This window comes from Thermobia domestica, chromosome 10 (genome assembly GCF_964235325.1).
Source record: "Thermobia domestica chromosome 10, izTheDome1.hap1.1, whole genome shotgun sequence".
Classification (NCBI taxonomy): Eukaryota; Metazoa; Arthropoda; class Insecta; order Zygentoma; family Lepismatidae; genus Thermobia; species Thermobia domestica.
The window spans coordinates 169,111,934-169,129,934 of NC_137463.1; the positions used below are offsets into that span (position 1 = coordinate 169,111,934).

The following is an 18,001-nucleotide window of genomic DNA, read 5'->3' on the forward strand; positions in this document are numbered from 1 at the left end:
AGCTTCCATTCTGCTTGGTCGTGCATACAAAAACTCACTAAGTATTTACGTAACAGTAGTTGTTAAAGTAGATTTTTTAATAGCGTATGATATCGCATCTTTTAATTGTAATTTTTCTCGTGCCTTCGGAAAATGGATAAAGTTCGTATATATAATTTTAATATTCATAGAACTTACTTAATGCATGCTATCAAATTTAAATCAAATAGTCCTTCTTTATGAAACAAATACTATTAACGAATCATGTATGTAAAAAGGAGTAAAATTACATTAAAATGTGTCATAACAAAGCTACCAGACGTTCATCCGTATGGAGATAAATCATTACACAAAATACTTAATTATCGTACCTAAAATGCTTTTCGCATCCGTTAGACTATCACCTTTCGTGTAATTATAATCAAAGGTATTAATAAATAAAAGATTATTCATCCATTCGTGCTACAAAATATCCATAGAATGTTTCTGGCTAAATGAACATGTGATCAACTGTCCATAATACTTACATTTATCTGTGGACAATTCAGTTATCTTCCAGCTATTTATTTGCTTCCATCAGAATCAATAATATAACCGGTTACCACGTGGAAACTTCCTTCACACACTAACTACTAACAGCATACAAATCAGAACAAAACAAACTCTGTCAAATTCTCTTTTTGATAATTTTTCTCGGTATGTGCACTATATTAAAACACATTCGGCCTAATGAATCTAATCTTTCCCAGCACTATAGACATCAATAAACTAAAAATCAGCGATGGTTTCGTATACTACAATCTTAATTGAAAACTGGTAAATTTAATTTTAAAGTAAGCTTAAATACCTTGAAGGGGATGGAGAAGAAATTATGTGATAGACTTTTGTTTTCGTACTCTATGTAATCTGTACAACAAAATGTCTCTTAAAATCATATACATTTGTAAGAAGACACAATTATAACAGATCATTAAATAAAGAAATGAAATATCAAAAAGAGACAGTGTACACATGTGAAAATGTGGTTAAATATACGTTACAGTAGACTTTTATGGCATGGTTAAAAAAAAAAAAAAAGCTAGTTTGGTATGTTTAAGTTTCGATTTAAACTACTAGCTGAGCGAAATAATATCTTCATTATAAAAATTATTAATGTGTAACAGTTTCGCAAACTATCCACTTGGTGTCATCAGACACTCTTGGCTTCATCAGATTTCCTCAGAGTGTCTGACGAAGCCAAGGGAATAGTTGATAAAACTGTTACACGTTAATAATTTTTACAATAAACGTAGTTTTGCTCAGCGAGTAGTTTGAATCAGATTTAAGTTTATAAACAGCAAAGCTTCTTCAATGGAAAATATTACTGAACTTCGAATGCGGATTTCACGTCAGCTTCCAAGTGTTGTTTTATCTTAACAACAATGTTTGTTATTAGTTTAAAATATGTTTTTATTTCAGGGCTCAGGTGATGTCAAGTACCATCTGGGTACATACATCGAACGCTTAAATAGAGTTACCAATAAGAATATTCGTTTGGCTGTAGTGGCAAATCCTTCACATTTAGAGGCTGTAGACCCAATAGTGCAAGGCAAAACAAGAGCTGAACAATTCTACAGAGGTGATGGGGAAGGCAAAAAGGTATTCTCTTAATTGTTAATAAGAAACGAGGGATTACGTGTATAATATGGACAGCAAATCTCCTTTATTATTACAAATAATTGGCTAAGTATAAACACATATATATATAAAAAATATTTCTTTTTATTGAAAGAATAAGATTAATATTTTCTCTACTGAACAAATCACTTAAATACTAAATAGAATTCATATTTATAAATTGTTCATGCGTAAAGATAAGTAAGGAGTCAGGTAAATGAAATATGAACAGTCTTACTTTGTATCACGAAGTAGTTATACTTCAATCAAATAGTTTGTGTCGCTGACATCTTTGTCGAGGACTTCGATAGGATGCATTAACTTCTGTTATCAATTAAGAGATCAGGTTGTTTACTGGTTAGAGTTAAATATAATAGTGTGTTATATTTCGTGGCATGGTAGCTTGTAAGTTTAAAATCGGTTTATTCTTCTCCCTTGAGCTTTAAAAGAAAATACAGTGTTAAATTTAAATGTTAGATAACAAAAAATATCTTGCTGAATTTCAACCTTACAAAGAAGAAAAAAAAAAAAGCACTAACTTGAAGTAAGACGTGCGCAGAAAATTAGAAATCTCCATACTATAATCCGATGGTGGAATATCTGGAAAATATTGACGATTCATTAGCATCTTCCAAGTCGAATCATCGTGTCATGGGTGATCATAGCACCTTGTGGCTTTACGTTGTTTGTAAGTCCAGGGCTCATAGTAAGTCATTTTTTTTAATAATTAAAAGTTACTTTTTTCAAGTTTGACACTAAAAGTTACTTTTTTTTAGAGTAACTTTTTTTGGTCATTTTTTCGTGTGATGTTTTCCATTGGCAGTTTTCTAAGAAAAATGTGAGCTCCTCCGTGGCTAAGCGGTTAGCGTACGCACCTTTGGCGTGGGAGACCCGGGTTCGATTCCCGGCGGGAGCTCATGTGGTTCGGATTCCACTTTAATCAGTAGGTCCACGTCTCATAGCCTCCCTGCTGAACGGGACGTTAAAACCCAAAATCAACTCTAAGAAAAATGTAGGGGGCCGCAGTGGTTCAGTGGTAGAGCGTTTACCTCTGGTGCTTGGGGTCCCGGGTTCGATCCCAGCCCCCGCCAAGTGAACTTTGTGGTGGACAAACACCGTGTGCGTGGGTTTTCTCGGGGTTCTCCTGTTTCCTCCTACTTTCTTCATTCCACCATTTCATTCATTACTCATCATCACAGTCTCCTTTAGCCTAACGGGCATAACCTTGGGACGTAAAACTCAAAGTTTTTCTAAGAAAAATGTTATAAAAATAAATGCAAAAAGGCAAAAACTTGTTACTTATTATTCTTCTGAAAACTTTAGTACTTGCTGCAATGTGCAGCTGTGTTGCTACGTGTGAACCAAGTAAGATTTATTCTCACTTCAGCCGTTTATTCTTTCTAAAGCACAGTTGGTAGTTGGTGGGTGCTTAAGCTCTCAAGGTAGGTTTGAGAGCCCTTCTGTGTCTATTCTATCTTCAAGAACCGTGCAAATATGTAATTAATAATGAACCTCTAAACATAAGTAATCCAAATTTTTACTAGCGGACAAATTTAAGTAAAATAATTTTTAATCTTAACATGTTAAAACATTACGTATTTCAGCTATGATCCAGCCGACCCTATGTTAGTTAAAATAAATTTATGCCGAACTTTGGCATCAAGGTTTAAAGTTACTTTTTGATGAGATTTTGGTCACTTTTTCATGTGCTTTTGGCCACTTTTCAACTATTTAGAAGAGACCAGACCACTATGAGCCCTGGAAGCCGAATAATTCCTCTGAGATTCACAGTTACTGGCTTCACGGTTTTTAATTTTCAGTCACAGTCTGTGAGTATACTGCTGCATTGATCATCATGTCAATTCGGAGTAGTTTGCGACGCATGACATCGCGAGCAGTTTATGTTGAGTTCTGTCAGAATGGATACAGTTATTAATCCACGATCACAACCCTTGTAGTGTCTCATTATACGTCAGGTCTCTCTCCAGAAGCAATCTTTCCACTGAGAAAAGCAATAAAGAAATAGACACATTGCAGTTTCGCTTTGTGGCCCGGAGCCAACGTATTGTATCACTTGAAGCATATCTCCAATATGGTAGAAAGGTATTTCCGAATGATTACTGCACTACAGTTTAAGGTTTGTCAGTGCCTCACACGTTTAGCCATTATGTGCTTCAGTAGCTACCTTAAGGGCCTCGTTCTCTATGGTTTGCGGACGTTTTGTATGCGGTGCACCCTGGAGGAATTCATTGCCGCATTTGCATTTGTTAACCATTGTTGTACTGTCCGCCCATTCACAACATCCCTACCGTTGCTTGGTATATTTTTCTTTCATTTTCTCTCATTTAACGTCCCCATTTACCTTCATCAACCACAACCAGCAGTTTAAGAGGTTTGGGGGAAAAAAAATAACGAAACTAGCATCCTTGTCAGTAGTATACGTGGAGCAGTAGGGAGCGCATACACGCAAAGCAACCTTGAACCTTCGAGAAGAGAATGATATACTGACTTGCCACTTAGTCTGTGAGCAGCGACTGAATACAGCGGTGTGCAGTCGTGTTGCAGGAAGAACGGCAAATGGGAAAATTGAGCAGCATATTAACTTGAAATTCCTTGTGAAATTAAAGAAATCGCCGAGTGAGTGTGTGAAGCTGTTGTAGGATCTGTATGGTGATCATACGATGTCACGTACGTGGGTGTTTGAATGACACACACGCTTCAGCGAGGGTCTCGAAAACGTTGATGATGATGAAAGACCTGGTGGTCGTGTCACAGCAACAACAGAGGAAATTGTGGCAGAAGTGACTGACATTGTTCAGAAAGGTGGCAGGCTCAGCATTCGAATGATAGCAGACATGGTGAATATTGATAAAGAGTCTGTCCGCGCAATTCCGCACGACCATTTGAACATGCGCAAAGTTTGCGCTAAAATCATACCAGAAATTTCCGGAAGTACGTGTGCAGTGACACAATGGAACGCCTGGAAGCAGAACCGGACTTGTTAACGAAAATCGTCACTGGTGACTAGATGTGGGTCTTTCAGTATTGTCCTGAAACGCTCCCTCATCACCGCGAATGAAAAAGGCGCGCAGGAGCAAATCGAAAGTGAAGTTAATTCTCATTGTGTTCTTTCATATCAATGGCCTGCTCCTGATTGAATGGGTACTATCGAATCACACAGTGAATGAGCAGTATTATCAGCAGGTTTTGATAAAGCTGCGGGAACGCGTAAGAAAGAAAAGGCCGCTCTTGTTTAAGAACAATGAATGATTATACATCACGACAATGCTTCTTCGCATCCTGCTTTGACTGTTAAGCAATTTCTGGAACTAAGAACACTAGTGTCGGAACGACCACCGTATTCACCAGACTTGGCACCATGCTATTTTTTCTTTTTCAGAAAGTGAAATCCGAACTCATTTTGAGACTGGAAGAGATTAAGTAGAAAACGGCAGCGGTACTCAAGATGGTGACACCTGAAGATTTTCACTACTTCTTCCAACAATGGAAATTTCATATGTAAATGTGTATAGAGAGGGAAGGGAAGTATATTGGAATCACCTTTAACTTGCAAGTTTGTGACAGTAAATCGTACTTTTATCACCAGTCCCGTTATTTTTTTAGCCAGACCTCGTATATCAGGAAACACTCACTAACACGTTAACTTCCTCCTCTTTTCGTCTTGAAACAATAGGTGTTGGAAACGTGTACACGTAGAAATTCTGCAGAACTATTTTGGATATTTAATTACTAAAATAGAAAGTAAGTTTTTTTTCTTTCTTCATAAAAGCCAGCCAACAATGACTTTCAGATGGCTGTGAATGTCAAATGCATGTATTTAAAAAGTAGTATACAAGTTAGACTAAATGTCTGAAAATCTATTTCTTTCGAAGGTCATGTCGATCTTGTTACATGGTGATGCAGCATTTTGCGGTCAAGGCATTGTATACGAAACTTTCCACTTGTCAGACTTACCAGACTACACAACACATGGAACTATTCATGTTGTTGTTAACAATCAGATTGGCTTTACTACAGATCCACGTTTCTCTCGATCTTCTCCATATTGTACAGGTAAGGGTTTTTTATCAACGGGTGAAAAACAAGGTAGGTAACCCGAATAATAATAATAATAATATAATATAGTGTTAATAATAATATATTTACATTTGTGTACATGAACTAAGTTTTGCACGTATTATAATGGGACTCTATTGTAGTATGGCGCCCATCTGGTTGCTCCGCAGCTACTTTTCTGTTCTTTTCTTCCTACTTTCTTGAAACATTTAGCGAAGATACTACATTTTTAGTGTGATAGTTTTTGTGTCCCCCCTCGGGATTTTATTTGTTTCATGTGATACTAGTGTTAATCATACCTAGAAATACGTTCTGTCATTACTTTTTTACATCTGCTGTTGTATTACTTCTAGTGTGGAAGTATTGTATAAGTCCTCGTCTAAAATATAGATTTCTTCCTGCTTTTCTCTACAGCTACTTCTTTAAAGTAATTGTTACCCTTACCTTTACAGGAACATTAGTTTGGATGATCGATTAAAAAAAAAAAAAAAAAAAAAAAAAAAAAAAAAAAAAAAAAGTAATGTATAGTCCAACTTGTTGAGGATAGTTGGATTGAAATTGAAGATAGCATTAAAATTTCAGCAAAAGAAAAATTGGGACACACGGAAATACGTAGGAACAAACCATGGTTCGACCTGGAATGCGTTAAACGAGCAAAGAAGAGAAAACAGGCTAAATTACATTGGCTACAAAATCCGAATGAAATAACTACACAAAATTTCGTAACATCAGGCAGGAAACTCCCAAAACTTTTAGAACAAAGAAACGCGATTTTTTGAAAGCTAAAATTAAGGAACTTGAAGATAATAGTAAAAATAAGAACATTCGGAACATGTATAAAGAGATCAGCGAATTTAAGAAAGGCTATCAACCTCGTGCTTATATATTAAAGAAAGCTGACGGAACAGTTCCCACTGATACAGATAGCATTTTAAATAGATGGAAAGATTTCTTTGACGATTTGCTTAACACATAGCCAAAAGCTAATGTGCGTGGAGATAGGGAGATACACATCGCAGAACCGTATATTCCAGAATCCAACCGAATAGAAGTAGAAATCACTATAAAGAAATTAAGGAAACCCAAAACTCCGGGTGTAGATGAAATTCCGGCTGAGTTAATTTTAGCTGGAGGCGAAAAATTATGGAACAAGATACACTCTCATCCTCCTTATCTGGAACAAGGAAGAATTGCCACAAGAGTGGAAAGAATCAATCATTGTTCCAATTCACAAGAAAGGCGACAAAACTGACTGTAATAATTATCGAGGCATCTCTCTTCTGTCAACATCTATACAATACTTTCAAACATTGTATTAGCAAGATGGACTCCATACGCGGATAAAATTATTGGAGATTATCAGTCCGGATTTAGATGAAATCGATCAACTATCGACCAAATATTTACCATTCGCCAAATACTCGAAAAAAGTGGGAATACAATACCCCGGTAAAATACGGTTGATTTTAGAAAGGCGTATGAGTCGGTTGGGAAAGAAACATTGTACAACGTTCTTACAGAATTTGGAATACCGAAAAAGCTAATTAGATTAATTAAGGTATATTTAAATGAATCCCAAAGTAAAGTCTGGGTAGGAAAATTTTTGTCCACGAGCTTTCACGTCGAGAATGGCCCGAAACAAGGAGATGCGTTGTCCCCATTATTATTCAACTTTGTTCTGGAATACGCTATAAGAAAAATCAAAGATAGCAACCAGGGCCTAGAGCTGAATGACACTCGTCTGATTACGGCGTAAACTGATGATGTAAATTTAATAGGGGATGATAAGAGAACAATAGAAAGAAATGCAGAGGTCTTATTAAAGGCTTGCAGGGACATGGGTTTTAGAAGTAAATGCAGAGAAAACTAAATATTTGGAAGTGCGTCTGGACCGTAATACGGCCAATGATGCGTTAAAATAGTAAATACTTAAACAAAATAAATAGAGGTAAGGTTTGTTTCTTGCGGTGACTATTGGTCTTTTACTTACATTATTTCTAATCATTATCACCGCTCGCAATATAATGATGATTAAATAATACTTTTGATAAAGTGGATACTTTCAAATATCTAGGATCAATATTAGCAGACGAAAATCGTATTCACGAAGAAATTAAATGTCGACTAAAAGCAGGGAATTCGTGTTATTATTCAGTTCAAAATCTCTTGTCACTAATTCTGTCGAGGAATTTGAAGCTTCAAATATATAAAACGATAATCATGCCTGTTGTTCTGTGTGGTTGCGAAACATGGTCGCTTACTCTGAGGGAAGAACATAAACTGAAAGTATTAGAGAACAAGATCCTGAGACGAATATTCGGACCCAAGAGGAACGGGAATGGGTAATGGCGGAAACTTCATAACGAGGAACTACATAATTTACACGGTCTACCAAACATTGTTACGGGCTTAGGTGGGCAGGTCATGTAGCTAGGATGGAAGAAAGTAGAAACGCTTTCAAAGTCTTGACTGGAAGACCAATTGGAAAACGACCATTAAGAAGACCAGGGCGCAGATGGGAGGACAACTTTTAGATGGATCTCGCAGAAATAGGAATACAGAGTAGAAACTATATCCAGTTAGCTAAGGATAGAAGTCGGTGGAGAGCTTTTGTGAATGGAGCATTGAACCTCCGGGTTCCGTAGGCCATAGAGTTAGTTATTATTATTATTATTATTATTATTATTATTATTATTATTATTATTATTATTATTATTATTATTATTATTATTATTATTTAGCATTATTTGTGTTGGAGAGACGGAATGTCATTGTAGATAATATGCTAGTACATGTGTTCCTTTCAATTCTTCTCTAAAAGTGATTAAGTTCAGAGCAATGTAATGTAATTTTTGGCCAAGATGTAATTTTTATGAAACTCTATCCATCACGACTCTGGAACTCACTAAAGAAATAATAAACACTTCTGACCAGAGTATATACACTTGTTTATTAAAAACTAAATTCCAGTGTAACAGTTTCAACAACGTAACGTTGTCTTCATCAGACACTAACTCTGAGTTAGTGTCTGATGAAGACAACGTTACGTTGTTGAAACTGTTACACTGGAATTTAGTTTTTAATAAACAAGTGTATATACTCTGGTCAGAAGTGTTTATTATTTCTTCAGTAATTTTTATGTTAGTGTGGTGAAAACACAACAAAACAAACTTGGCGATATCTCTGAACAGAAAATTCGTGAGGTTTTAACCACCGACATATCAAATAATACAAACTTTAAAGGAGCAATATAAGCAACCAACATCTTTTACAGAGCTTCCACAAAATGTTAGAAAAAAATGCACATCTCTATGTTCAGAGTTGTCATTAGCACATCTAAATCCCCCCCCCCCCCCAAAAAAAAAAAAAAAAAAAAAACTCGAATTAATCATTACACTTTAAGAAGCATTATATGTTCTGAAACTGAGACTATAACAACCACAACTTTGTAAGCACTGTATGAACATAAGAACTATCGTGTGATTCTCTGAATAGTTTCTTTTGCGTCATGAAGCTTTTAATCTTTATCGGAAAACAGTTTTTGAACAATAAAGCTGGTTGGTTGAACGGTTGTTTAAATAGACCCAACTGATCACAGAAGACTTATACTCCTGGTGTAGCAGTTTGAAGGTGGCACTTGAAGTAGAGGAGTCGTCGAACGATATCTTGTTTAGACCGTATTTCACTAAAACACAATGACATACTGATCAAGGCTATGTGATAATATACAGTTTCAATACAATAACTGTGTCTTCATCAGACTTCCACTCCTGGCTGCTTGGGAGTTATTTCTAATATACTCTCCGGAGATCAACTTTCAGAAGTTAAAAACCTCGCATTTGGCCAAGATGTAGTTCAAATGGCAATAGAATGGGGAACACATCATATTATAAACTTCGTAAATGAGCATTTCCATGTATTGGTTGACCATTGTGACCCAACAAAATGGTCTCAAATACTATATATTGTAATTTATTGTTTTTGAGTGTCATAAAAGATGTTCAGAAATCACGTGATCTGATTTGGTTTCAGCAGCTAATTGAATCTGCAACCAAAATTTGGATAACACTTGAAAGCTACATTCTGCCATCTGTAAATCTATGCCCTTAAAATGTGCATTTAAAGTAAGGGATTTGTTGTTACACTTATTAAAATGCGTAGGTAAATTATTGATGATGATAGTTTCAATTAGTGAGACTCTTATTCCACTGTACTCTAGAAATTTAATTTGAAATTCGGGAATAATCTTGATAGATTGATAATTTATATATATATATATATATATATATATATATATATATATATATATATATATAAAATATTAACTCAATCCTGATGCAGGGTATGAAAACTCAACTCAACTTAGATAATGTTACACTGCGGTTTGATTATGGTAATCGGCTTAGTCATTCTGTGTTGAATATACTAAACTGTAATAATGAACAGCGGGCGATATAATTGCTGGCATATAGTTGTGTGTGAAGAAATGCTATTATCAATCCACTAATTGAGCAATATTATTTATAGATGTAGCTCGTGTGGTGAACGCCCCTATATTCCATGTAAACTCTGATGATCCTGAAGCAGTGATCCATGTGTGTAACGTTGCCGCTGAGTGGAGAGCCACATTCCATAAAGACGTGGTTGTTGATATCGTAAGTGATATTCCTAAATTATTTTAAAACATATTTTAATATGACAGTGTATTGGTCCTTGTCATGGAATAAAGTAGTGTATCAGCTTACTAGAGCTATGTATTTTTGGTTTAATGGTCAATAAGGACTTTTTATCAATCTAGTAGTCTAGAAATCGTTGATTTAAGTGATCTTGCACAATAATACTATCATGTGTGCCTCAGAAAAATAATAGTGCTTGATTTTGCTCTAGCACCAAAATTGTAATACAAGATGAAACTCATGAACATGTGCTCAAAGCAGTGCTTTCTACTACTTAAGTCACAAAATGAGATACAAAATTAATGAAAATATGTGTGATAAAGGCTGCGACGAAGAAAGTATAATATAAGAATTGTTCTAGTAAAAATCTGCAAACAAGTTGTTGCGTCTTTTAAAAACCTAAGATATTGTCGTTAAGCAGACAGAAGTTCTTTCATGTGTCACTCGAAACAGTTTCCAAGTTTTTGAGCAAATTAAGCTGTTTCATCAATATATTTATATAATACTTTATTTTTCGTGCCATAAAGTTTTGTTACTTTTTTTTTTTTAAATCGTATTCGTTGATTCCTTTCTGCTTATGTAGAAAGTTGTTCGGTTTATATTGCAACGATTTTGAAGGATACTCACCTTATGAGATACCTGTTCGCCACTACCGATGGTTTTCTGCTTGGACCCCAGCACCATGGACTATCGCCAGATATCGAAGATTCCGTTGGAGCAAACCCTGGAAAAGCACAGGCAAGCATTCTAGAGATTTGCGATGGTGCGCAGACGCCGATGTTGGAGACGTCTTCTCAACAGAGCATAGTCGCAAAAATTCATTGGACTGGCATCAGTGCTCCTCACAGAAATGTTTTGGAAAAGAATGACACGAGTTACTCTTCCTGTTCCATTTTCTGATAACATCCAGATGTTCTGGAGATATGACTAAAGCGTTGTCCATATAGATCTGATTGGCGTCCACATCCGTACAATTGTAGGATGTTGATCCGAAGATAAGTGCCATAATGAAGTCTCAAAAGTATCTTGCTTTACTGTCATGTTTTTATCAATCTTGAATTTCAGCAACTTCCCGCGTAACAAGCATAAACTCACGCGGGAAAGTTTCTTGGCAGTGTCAAAAAGAAAGTTGCTGCTGTCTGGTCGTCGCTGTCACGGTAGCGTCGAATGTGACCACTATCAGTAAATTGGATATATATTTCATCTATTATGACAATTGTCTGCCACTTGGTCCCGCCAGATACATTTCTTAGTTTCCCTGTAGTTAGCTTTTCGGTCTGCAATGTAGTGCGGGTGCAAGTGACGTACGCAGGACTTACGGACGCACCTCAATCGGAGCTGCTTTCAAATGGCTGTGTTCACAGTTAAAAGTGCCAAATTGAATCGCTGGCCCATTATACATTAGGTCGGCGGATTCCCTGCAGCCACAATATCTCTCGATATTCGTGGGTTATTGTTTCGCCACGGGCTCCTGATTTGTATAACGGCGCACAGTTACTTTCTCAGTAGTCATCCCAAGTGTGAACCCATTCTTTCGACAATTTCACTATGTGTATGTAGGAAATTCGATGACATACCCTTCCCAGTAATGGTTTAATATAGATGCCTTTTGGCAACACTCACGCATGATACACACGTACAACTCATCAAATACGCTACTGCTCATAACAGCAGATGCGTCGTTTCAACACCATTTCATCCCCCAGATGGTAGTGGCATTCTTAATTCGGCGGTGTATATACCGAACTACCTTTCTTTGTTGTGAACAGCGGATATGCACCTCCGTAAAATGTGCATTCTTTAATGGTATTCTCTGTTGCTTGTATCTCAGGTTTGCTACAGGCGAAATGGCCACAATGAAGTAGATGAACCGATGTTCACTCAGCCACTAATGTATCAGAAAATAAGGAATACTAAACCTGCCCTAGAGAAATACGCTGAACATCTCATTTCTGGAGGCGTTGTAACAACAGAAGAAGTTCAAGTAAGTTTAATTTTCTTCTGTTCATAACTGTTAATATATATACATACTTGCAGTGAGAATTTTTCATTTTTATATATACTCCTGTTTTCTAAGTTTAAGCTAAATGATAAATGACTCGTTCAATAACTTTAGCTAACCATTTTTGATTATAATAAATAAATCACTACTTGTCACAATTTAAGGAATTTCGATACACTATGGTGCTTAGATAACCTCGTCGCCTTAAGATAGAAATTACTCGTTTTAATATTGCACAGTAGTTGTAGTCATTCCTTTTCTGTTTTGAGGGATTGTAACTAAACGGTATGAATGCAAACTTATGTGTTTCTTGCGAAACTCTGTCTGAACTTTTTGTTCGGACAGAGTTTTAGGCATTTTATTAGTGACTTATTGATAATTTTTTTATTATTATAATAACCGTTTTGTAGAAAAAAGTTTAAGATGACCTCTTCTTGTGGGTAATCTTTATCTGATTTCTTCTTTGCTCAGTGTAGTAATGTATTTGAGTAATAATGCATTCTTCTGGGATAAGTGATAATAGGAATCAGCTCTTAAGTAGAAATCAATATGAATAGGTTTTCTATATACACTGTGACCTAATTGCCCCAAGTTCTTCCTCAAAATTAATATATCCACAAACTGTATCTTCCCTTCTGTTTCAATTTCCATTGTTACTGTCATGTTGGAATGTTTGCTGTTATGAGATTTTGAAATTCAATCCATCCATCCCTTACACGTGTGTAAACTATGATTTATATAATCTACGTATCGAAATCAATATTTTGGTTTCAGTTTAGCTGTTTCCAGGACCTTTTCCTTCCAAAACTGCATATAAAAATTGGATATGCCTAGCGATAAAGGTGTTCCCATAGCTACACCATCTACCTGTTCATAAAATTTTCTTTTACATTTAAAATATATGAACATTAATAGTAAGTGAGACAGGGTTATATAATCTTCTTTAAAGCTTCTACTGAGCAGGGACAGTGTGTCTTGAAGAGGTTCTTTCGTAAATAACAAACACACATCAAAACTGTCTTAAAGATCTTTGTCATTAATTTCTCAGAAACCGAATATCGTAACAAATTCTACAGAATTTTCATCATGATGTGTTGTGTTGCCTACCAATGAAATTACTACCGTAGTCAGATATTTTGCAAGTGTATATGTAGGCGAGCTTATAGCACTATCAATTGGTCAGAGTGAAATTTCTTGTTTATGAATTTTTGGAAGTTGATACAATTGAGGAGGTGCACTATATTTTGGAGTGGTTCTGTAAGATGATTTTATAGCAGAATTCAGTCTTTGCTGAATAAGTTTTGAGTCTGATCTTTCGATAGAATTTTCGTACTCTTTGGTATTTAGAAGCTGTTATATTTTTAGTTGAGTTTATAATTTTTCTGTGCCTACTGGCACTTGATGCATATAAAGTGATTTGAATAATTAATTGTATATCCAGTAAATACTTATATCAAACAGTACATATATTATGGTATCTGCTCTTAAGTTAGACTGCGATGTATAGGAAATAGCGTATATTGAAGAAGTTATCATCGACTTTTGAATCTTAATACAGCTGAATTCTGTTGCTTAGAAGACTATATAGTTTACTTCGTAAGCGTAAAAATATGTTTGTTGTAAACATGATGTAAATAAATCACTTGCAAATGATACATATAGTATGTGAATAGGAAAGTAAAATCAATGAAGAGATGTACACACGTTTAAGTGTTGAAGTACTGCTTAGTGTTAGGGACTCGAGATGGTTGCAGATATGAAACACCATAAGGTAAGGAAAAATTATTGACAACTGGACAAAAGTTCATGGATGTTTCTGGAATGTTTCGCAATATACATGTATATAATCGCCAGCAGTATATATTTTTTTTAATTTATTCTATGGAAAAACTGAACAGAAAATATGAAATCAAAATTCATATATAAGATCATAATGAAGTAGGATTTTATTTATTTTTGGCAATTTATTTTTCTAAATAGTATAAATCAGTTACGTGATGATTGTTTACGAGTAAAAGTCAAATCTATAATTTCCTTCCTTATTTTTGATATTGGGCCAATGCATTAGTTCGTGCGGTTCTTATATTTTATTTTTATTCTGCTATTCTGTTAATTCAAATACAAATAAATCATATACATAACATTAACATATTCTACGAGTAACAATATATTCCATACATTTTACTGTCACTCACATTAACTCTCAGTCACTCAGTGATGTATTCACGTCCATTATTTATGACCTACTGCCAACGTTCAGGTAGCAGTTCAATGCCTCGCCTGTAGAACTGTTTTGGTTTTGACTGGCAGAAATCTGTTAGCCATTGGTCAAGAGAAGCTTTTCTGTGCTGTTCTTTCAGCAATTGCTTCATTCCCGTACACTGCACAAATTGTTCTCGCAGCTTCTGCGGCACTGGATTCTCGGTTAAACTCGAAGAGTAAAATGTGACGGAAATGATCACTTTTCTCAACTTAACATTCCATATTAGTTTGTCTGAAATATATATATATATATATATATATATATATATATAGTGGGCCATTTTAATTAATCCACGGAAATATCTGAAAAATGATAAAACATAGAAGAAATGTTTGAAGTACACGTTATATATTGCTAAGGGGGAAAACCATTTCCGCCAAAAGTACCCCTCTCCACCCCCCGGAAATGGGGGTAACGGGGGGTAACTTTGGAATGTCAAATGGGAACATGGGTCTAGTAATACCTCGTTCGAAAGGTCTTGGAAAACTAAGTAACGCTGTACCAAAATTTGTTTCATATGGAGCACCAGTTTCAAAATGGCCGCCATGATATAGTTCGGAAACTCCAGTAGCCGTAGTATGAAAACCATGGGAGGTAAATGAATGGAACAAAATTGAAATACATAAATATCAGAGGGCATATCGAATGGTGTGGTCCCTGTAATCCCAGTGGCCTCCCTGAAGGGGTCTTGGGGGCTAACTTCAAGATTTCAAATAGTAACATGAGTCGAGTGGTACCTCGTTCGATTAATCTTGCAAAATCAAACATCTTGCAGGAGAAAACGATTGAGGGGAAATGGCAGTGTTCTCAAAAGGACGCCGAAACATAGTATCAGTGTCAGAGAAAAGGTTTAGTATCCGTAGAATGAAAGCGATTGGAGATAAATCAACAGAAGAAAAACTGGAGTAGCTAACTGACGTAAGGCACATCGAGAGGTGTTGTCGGGGTGACTCCACTGAAAGGTATCCGGGGCCAACTTGAAAATTTCAAATAGCAACTTGAAGCGAGTAACATCATGTTACATAGACAAATGAATATCAAACAGCTTCTGTGAGAATATTTTCGACATGAGACACCGTTTTCAAAATGATCGCCAAGACATGGTGAATGTGTCTAAGAAAACGTCTAGTGCCCGTAGTATGAATACGGGTAGAGATAAATGAAAATAACGAAAATTAAATAGGAAAACCACGGAGGCGTTCCAAGGCTCGAGAATGATACAACAGAGATAAAAATGTTAGAGTAAAATTGCCATAATGTATAGAGAGATATCCAAGTCCTGCAAAATAATCTTTTCCTGTGCTCTGTATGTGAGTGGGGTGGAAAGTAACAGTGAAAGTTCAAATGAGAACTCTACTTTAATTCGCAAATTAAGGCTACCTTACAAATAGGTATGGTATGGTTGAAACATTTGTTTGTAAGGATGACGCTGTAGTGACTAAAAAAAGGTGAAATTTTATTTGAATGGTAACGCATATCTGTATGGCTAAGTATGATTTGATGCGAAAACATAAGGAACGTTATACGAAAGAAGTTGTCGAATAATGCAGTTGCTGGAACTTACAAACGTGTGAATTTGCTAATCTCCGTCGCCACAGAAACTTCTCTGCAGTGCGTGCTGGTTATTCGGAAAGCATTTCGGGGATATACGTACACACTGTTTTGTCCCTCAAGCTCACAATATGACATGAGTGCTAATAGTTAATCAAAATGTAACTGTGACCAAGGGAGGCAAGAAAAAGCGACATTTCAAACATAGTTTCAAATTTTGCTGTAGCTATTCTAAAAATTCTATTGAGTTTTCGATATTCCGAAGCACAATTTCCTCTAGGGGGCGAGAGCCCACTTGCCCCTCTTATGGGCGCCCTTGACTGTGGCCATCCGCATTAACTGAGTACACTAATTCTCTATCCCTGAAGTCTGCCTTCCAAACAGCATTGGGTAGGTCAAGCGCACGCCCGAATCGTTGTCCGGTCGGACATTGAAATTTTGAAGTTAGCTCACAAGATCCCTTCAGGGAAGTCGCAGGGATTGCAGGGGTCACATCATTCGATATGCCCTATGATATTTACATATTTCAATTTTGTTCCATTCATTTACCTCCCATGGTTTTCATACTACGGCTACTGGAGTTTCCGAACTATATCATGGCGGCCATTTTGAAACTGGTGCTCCATATGAAACAAATTTTGGTACAGCGTTACTTAGTTTTCCAAGACCTTTCGAACGAGGTATTACTCTACCCATGTTCCCATTTGACATTCCAAAGTTACCCCCATTTCCGGGGGGTGGAGAGGGGTACTTTTGGCGGAAATGGTTTTCCCCCTTAGCAATATATAACGTGTACTTCAAACATTTCTTCTATGTTTTATCATTTTTCAGATATTTCCGTGGATTAATTAAAATGGCCCACGCTGTATATATATATATATATATATATATATATATATATATATATATATATATATATATATATATATATATATATATATATATATATATATATATATATATATATATACACAGTAATACGTTCACAATCAAGAAAACCTGTGTTTCACAACACACAAACTGCGAACTACGCTAAAACAACGGAATAACGATAAACAATCGCTTCACGCCGCATTGTTGCCAACCCAAAAGAAAACCGTACAAACTTATGCATTGACCCAATATTTTATTCAACTGTACTGCTACTGAAAGAAAACATTTCGTAATGATCTAACTACTTCTGTAACGATACTGTGTGTATTGTAAGTCTGAGTTATATATATTTGGGTAGCACAAAATCATAACTTGGCGGAAAAGGAGACATTTCACCATTTTGTTATTTACGTTGAAGTTTGTTTTAATCACAGGTACTCTATAATATGTAAATATAACAGATATATTTTGATTTTATCTGAGCCTACTTCTGCTCTAAAAATTCTAGGATGTGAAAGCAAAGTACGACAAAATCTGCGAAGAAGCTTACGAAAACGCAAAGAAAGAGACCCATATTAAGTACAAAGACTGGTTAGATTCTCCCTGGTCAGGATTTTTTGAAGGTAAAGATCCTTTAAAAGTGTCTCCGACGGGCGTGAAGGAAGATACATTGGTGCATATTGGCAAGAAAGTTTCCTCACCACCTCCGAACGCAGCTGAGTTCGTTATTCATAAAGGTACAATTATTTTATTTAATTATAAACTTCGTTAAAATCAGCAGTCGTAGTAAGAAATTAGATCGATTGATGTTCTAAAATTTGTAACTAAACCAATTGTGTTGGTTGTGAGACGTAAAACTAGATATTTCAGTTAATTTTAAGTTGTGTAGGAGACATTACTGATCCTTATTTCATGTAATACCGG

At 35.8% G+C, this 18,001-nt stretch overlaps 1 protein-coding gene across 12 annotated transcripts in view; it reads left to right on the top strand.

Moving 5' to 3' along the window:
- Window positions 1-18,001, top strand: part of Ogdh (oxoglutarate dehydrogenase Nc73EF) — a 208,112-nt gene that overhangs the window by 148,279 nt on the left and 41,832 nt on the right. For all 12 annotated transcript variants that reach the window (XM_081728728.1, XM_081728727.1, XM_081728731.1 and 9 more), the window contains 5 exons: window positions 1,438-1,617; window positions 5,529-5,709; window positions 10,240-10,367; window positions 12,220-12,372; window positions 17,586-17,814. In XM_081728728.1, the coding sequence (XP_081584854.1) occupies window positions 1,438-1,617; window positions 5,529-5,709; window positions 10,240-10,367; window positions 12,220-12,372; window positions 17,586-17,814 (871 nt within the window). The remainder of the gene's footprint in view (window positions 1-1,437; window positions 1,618-5,528; window positions 5,710-10,239; window positions 10,368-12,219; window positions 12,373-17,585; window positions 17,815-18,001) is intronic.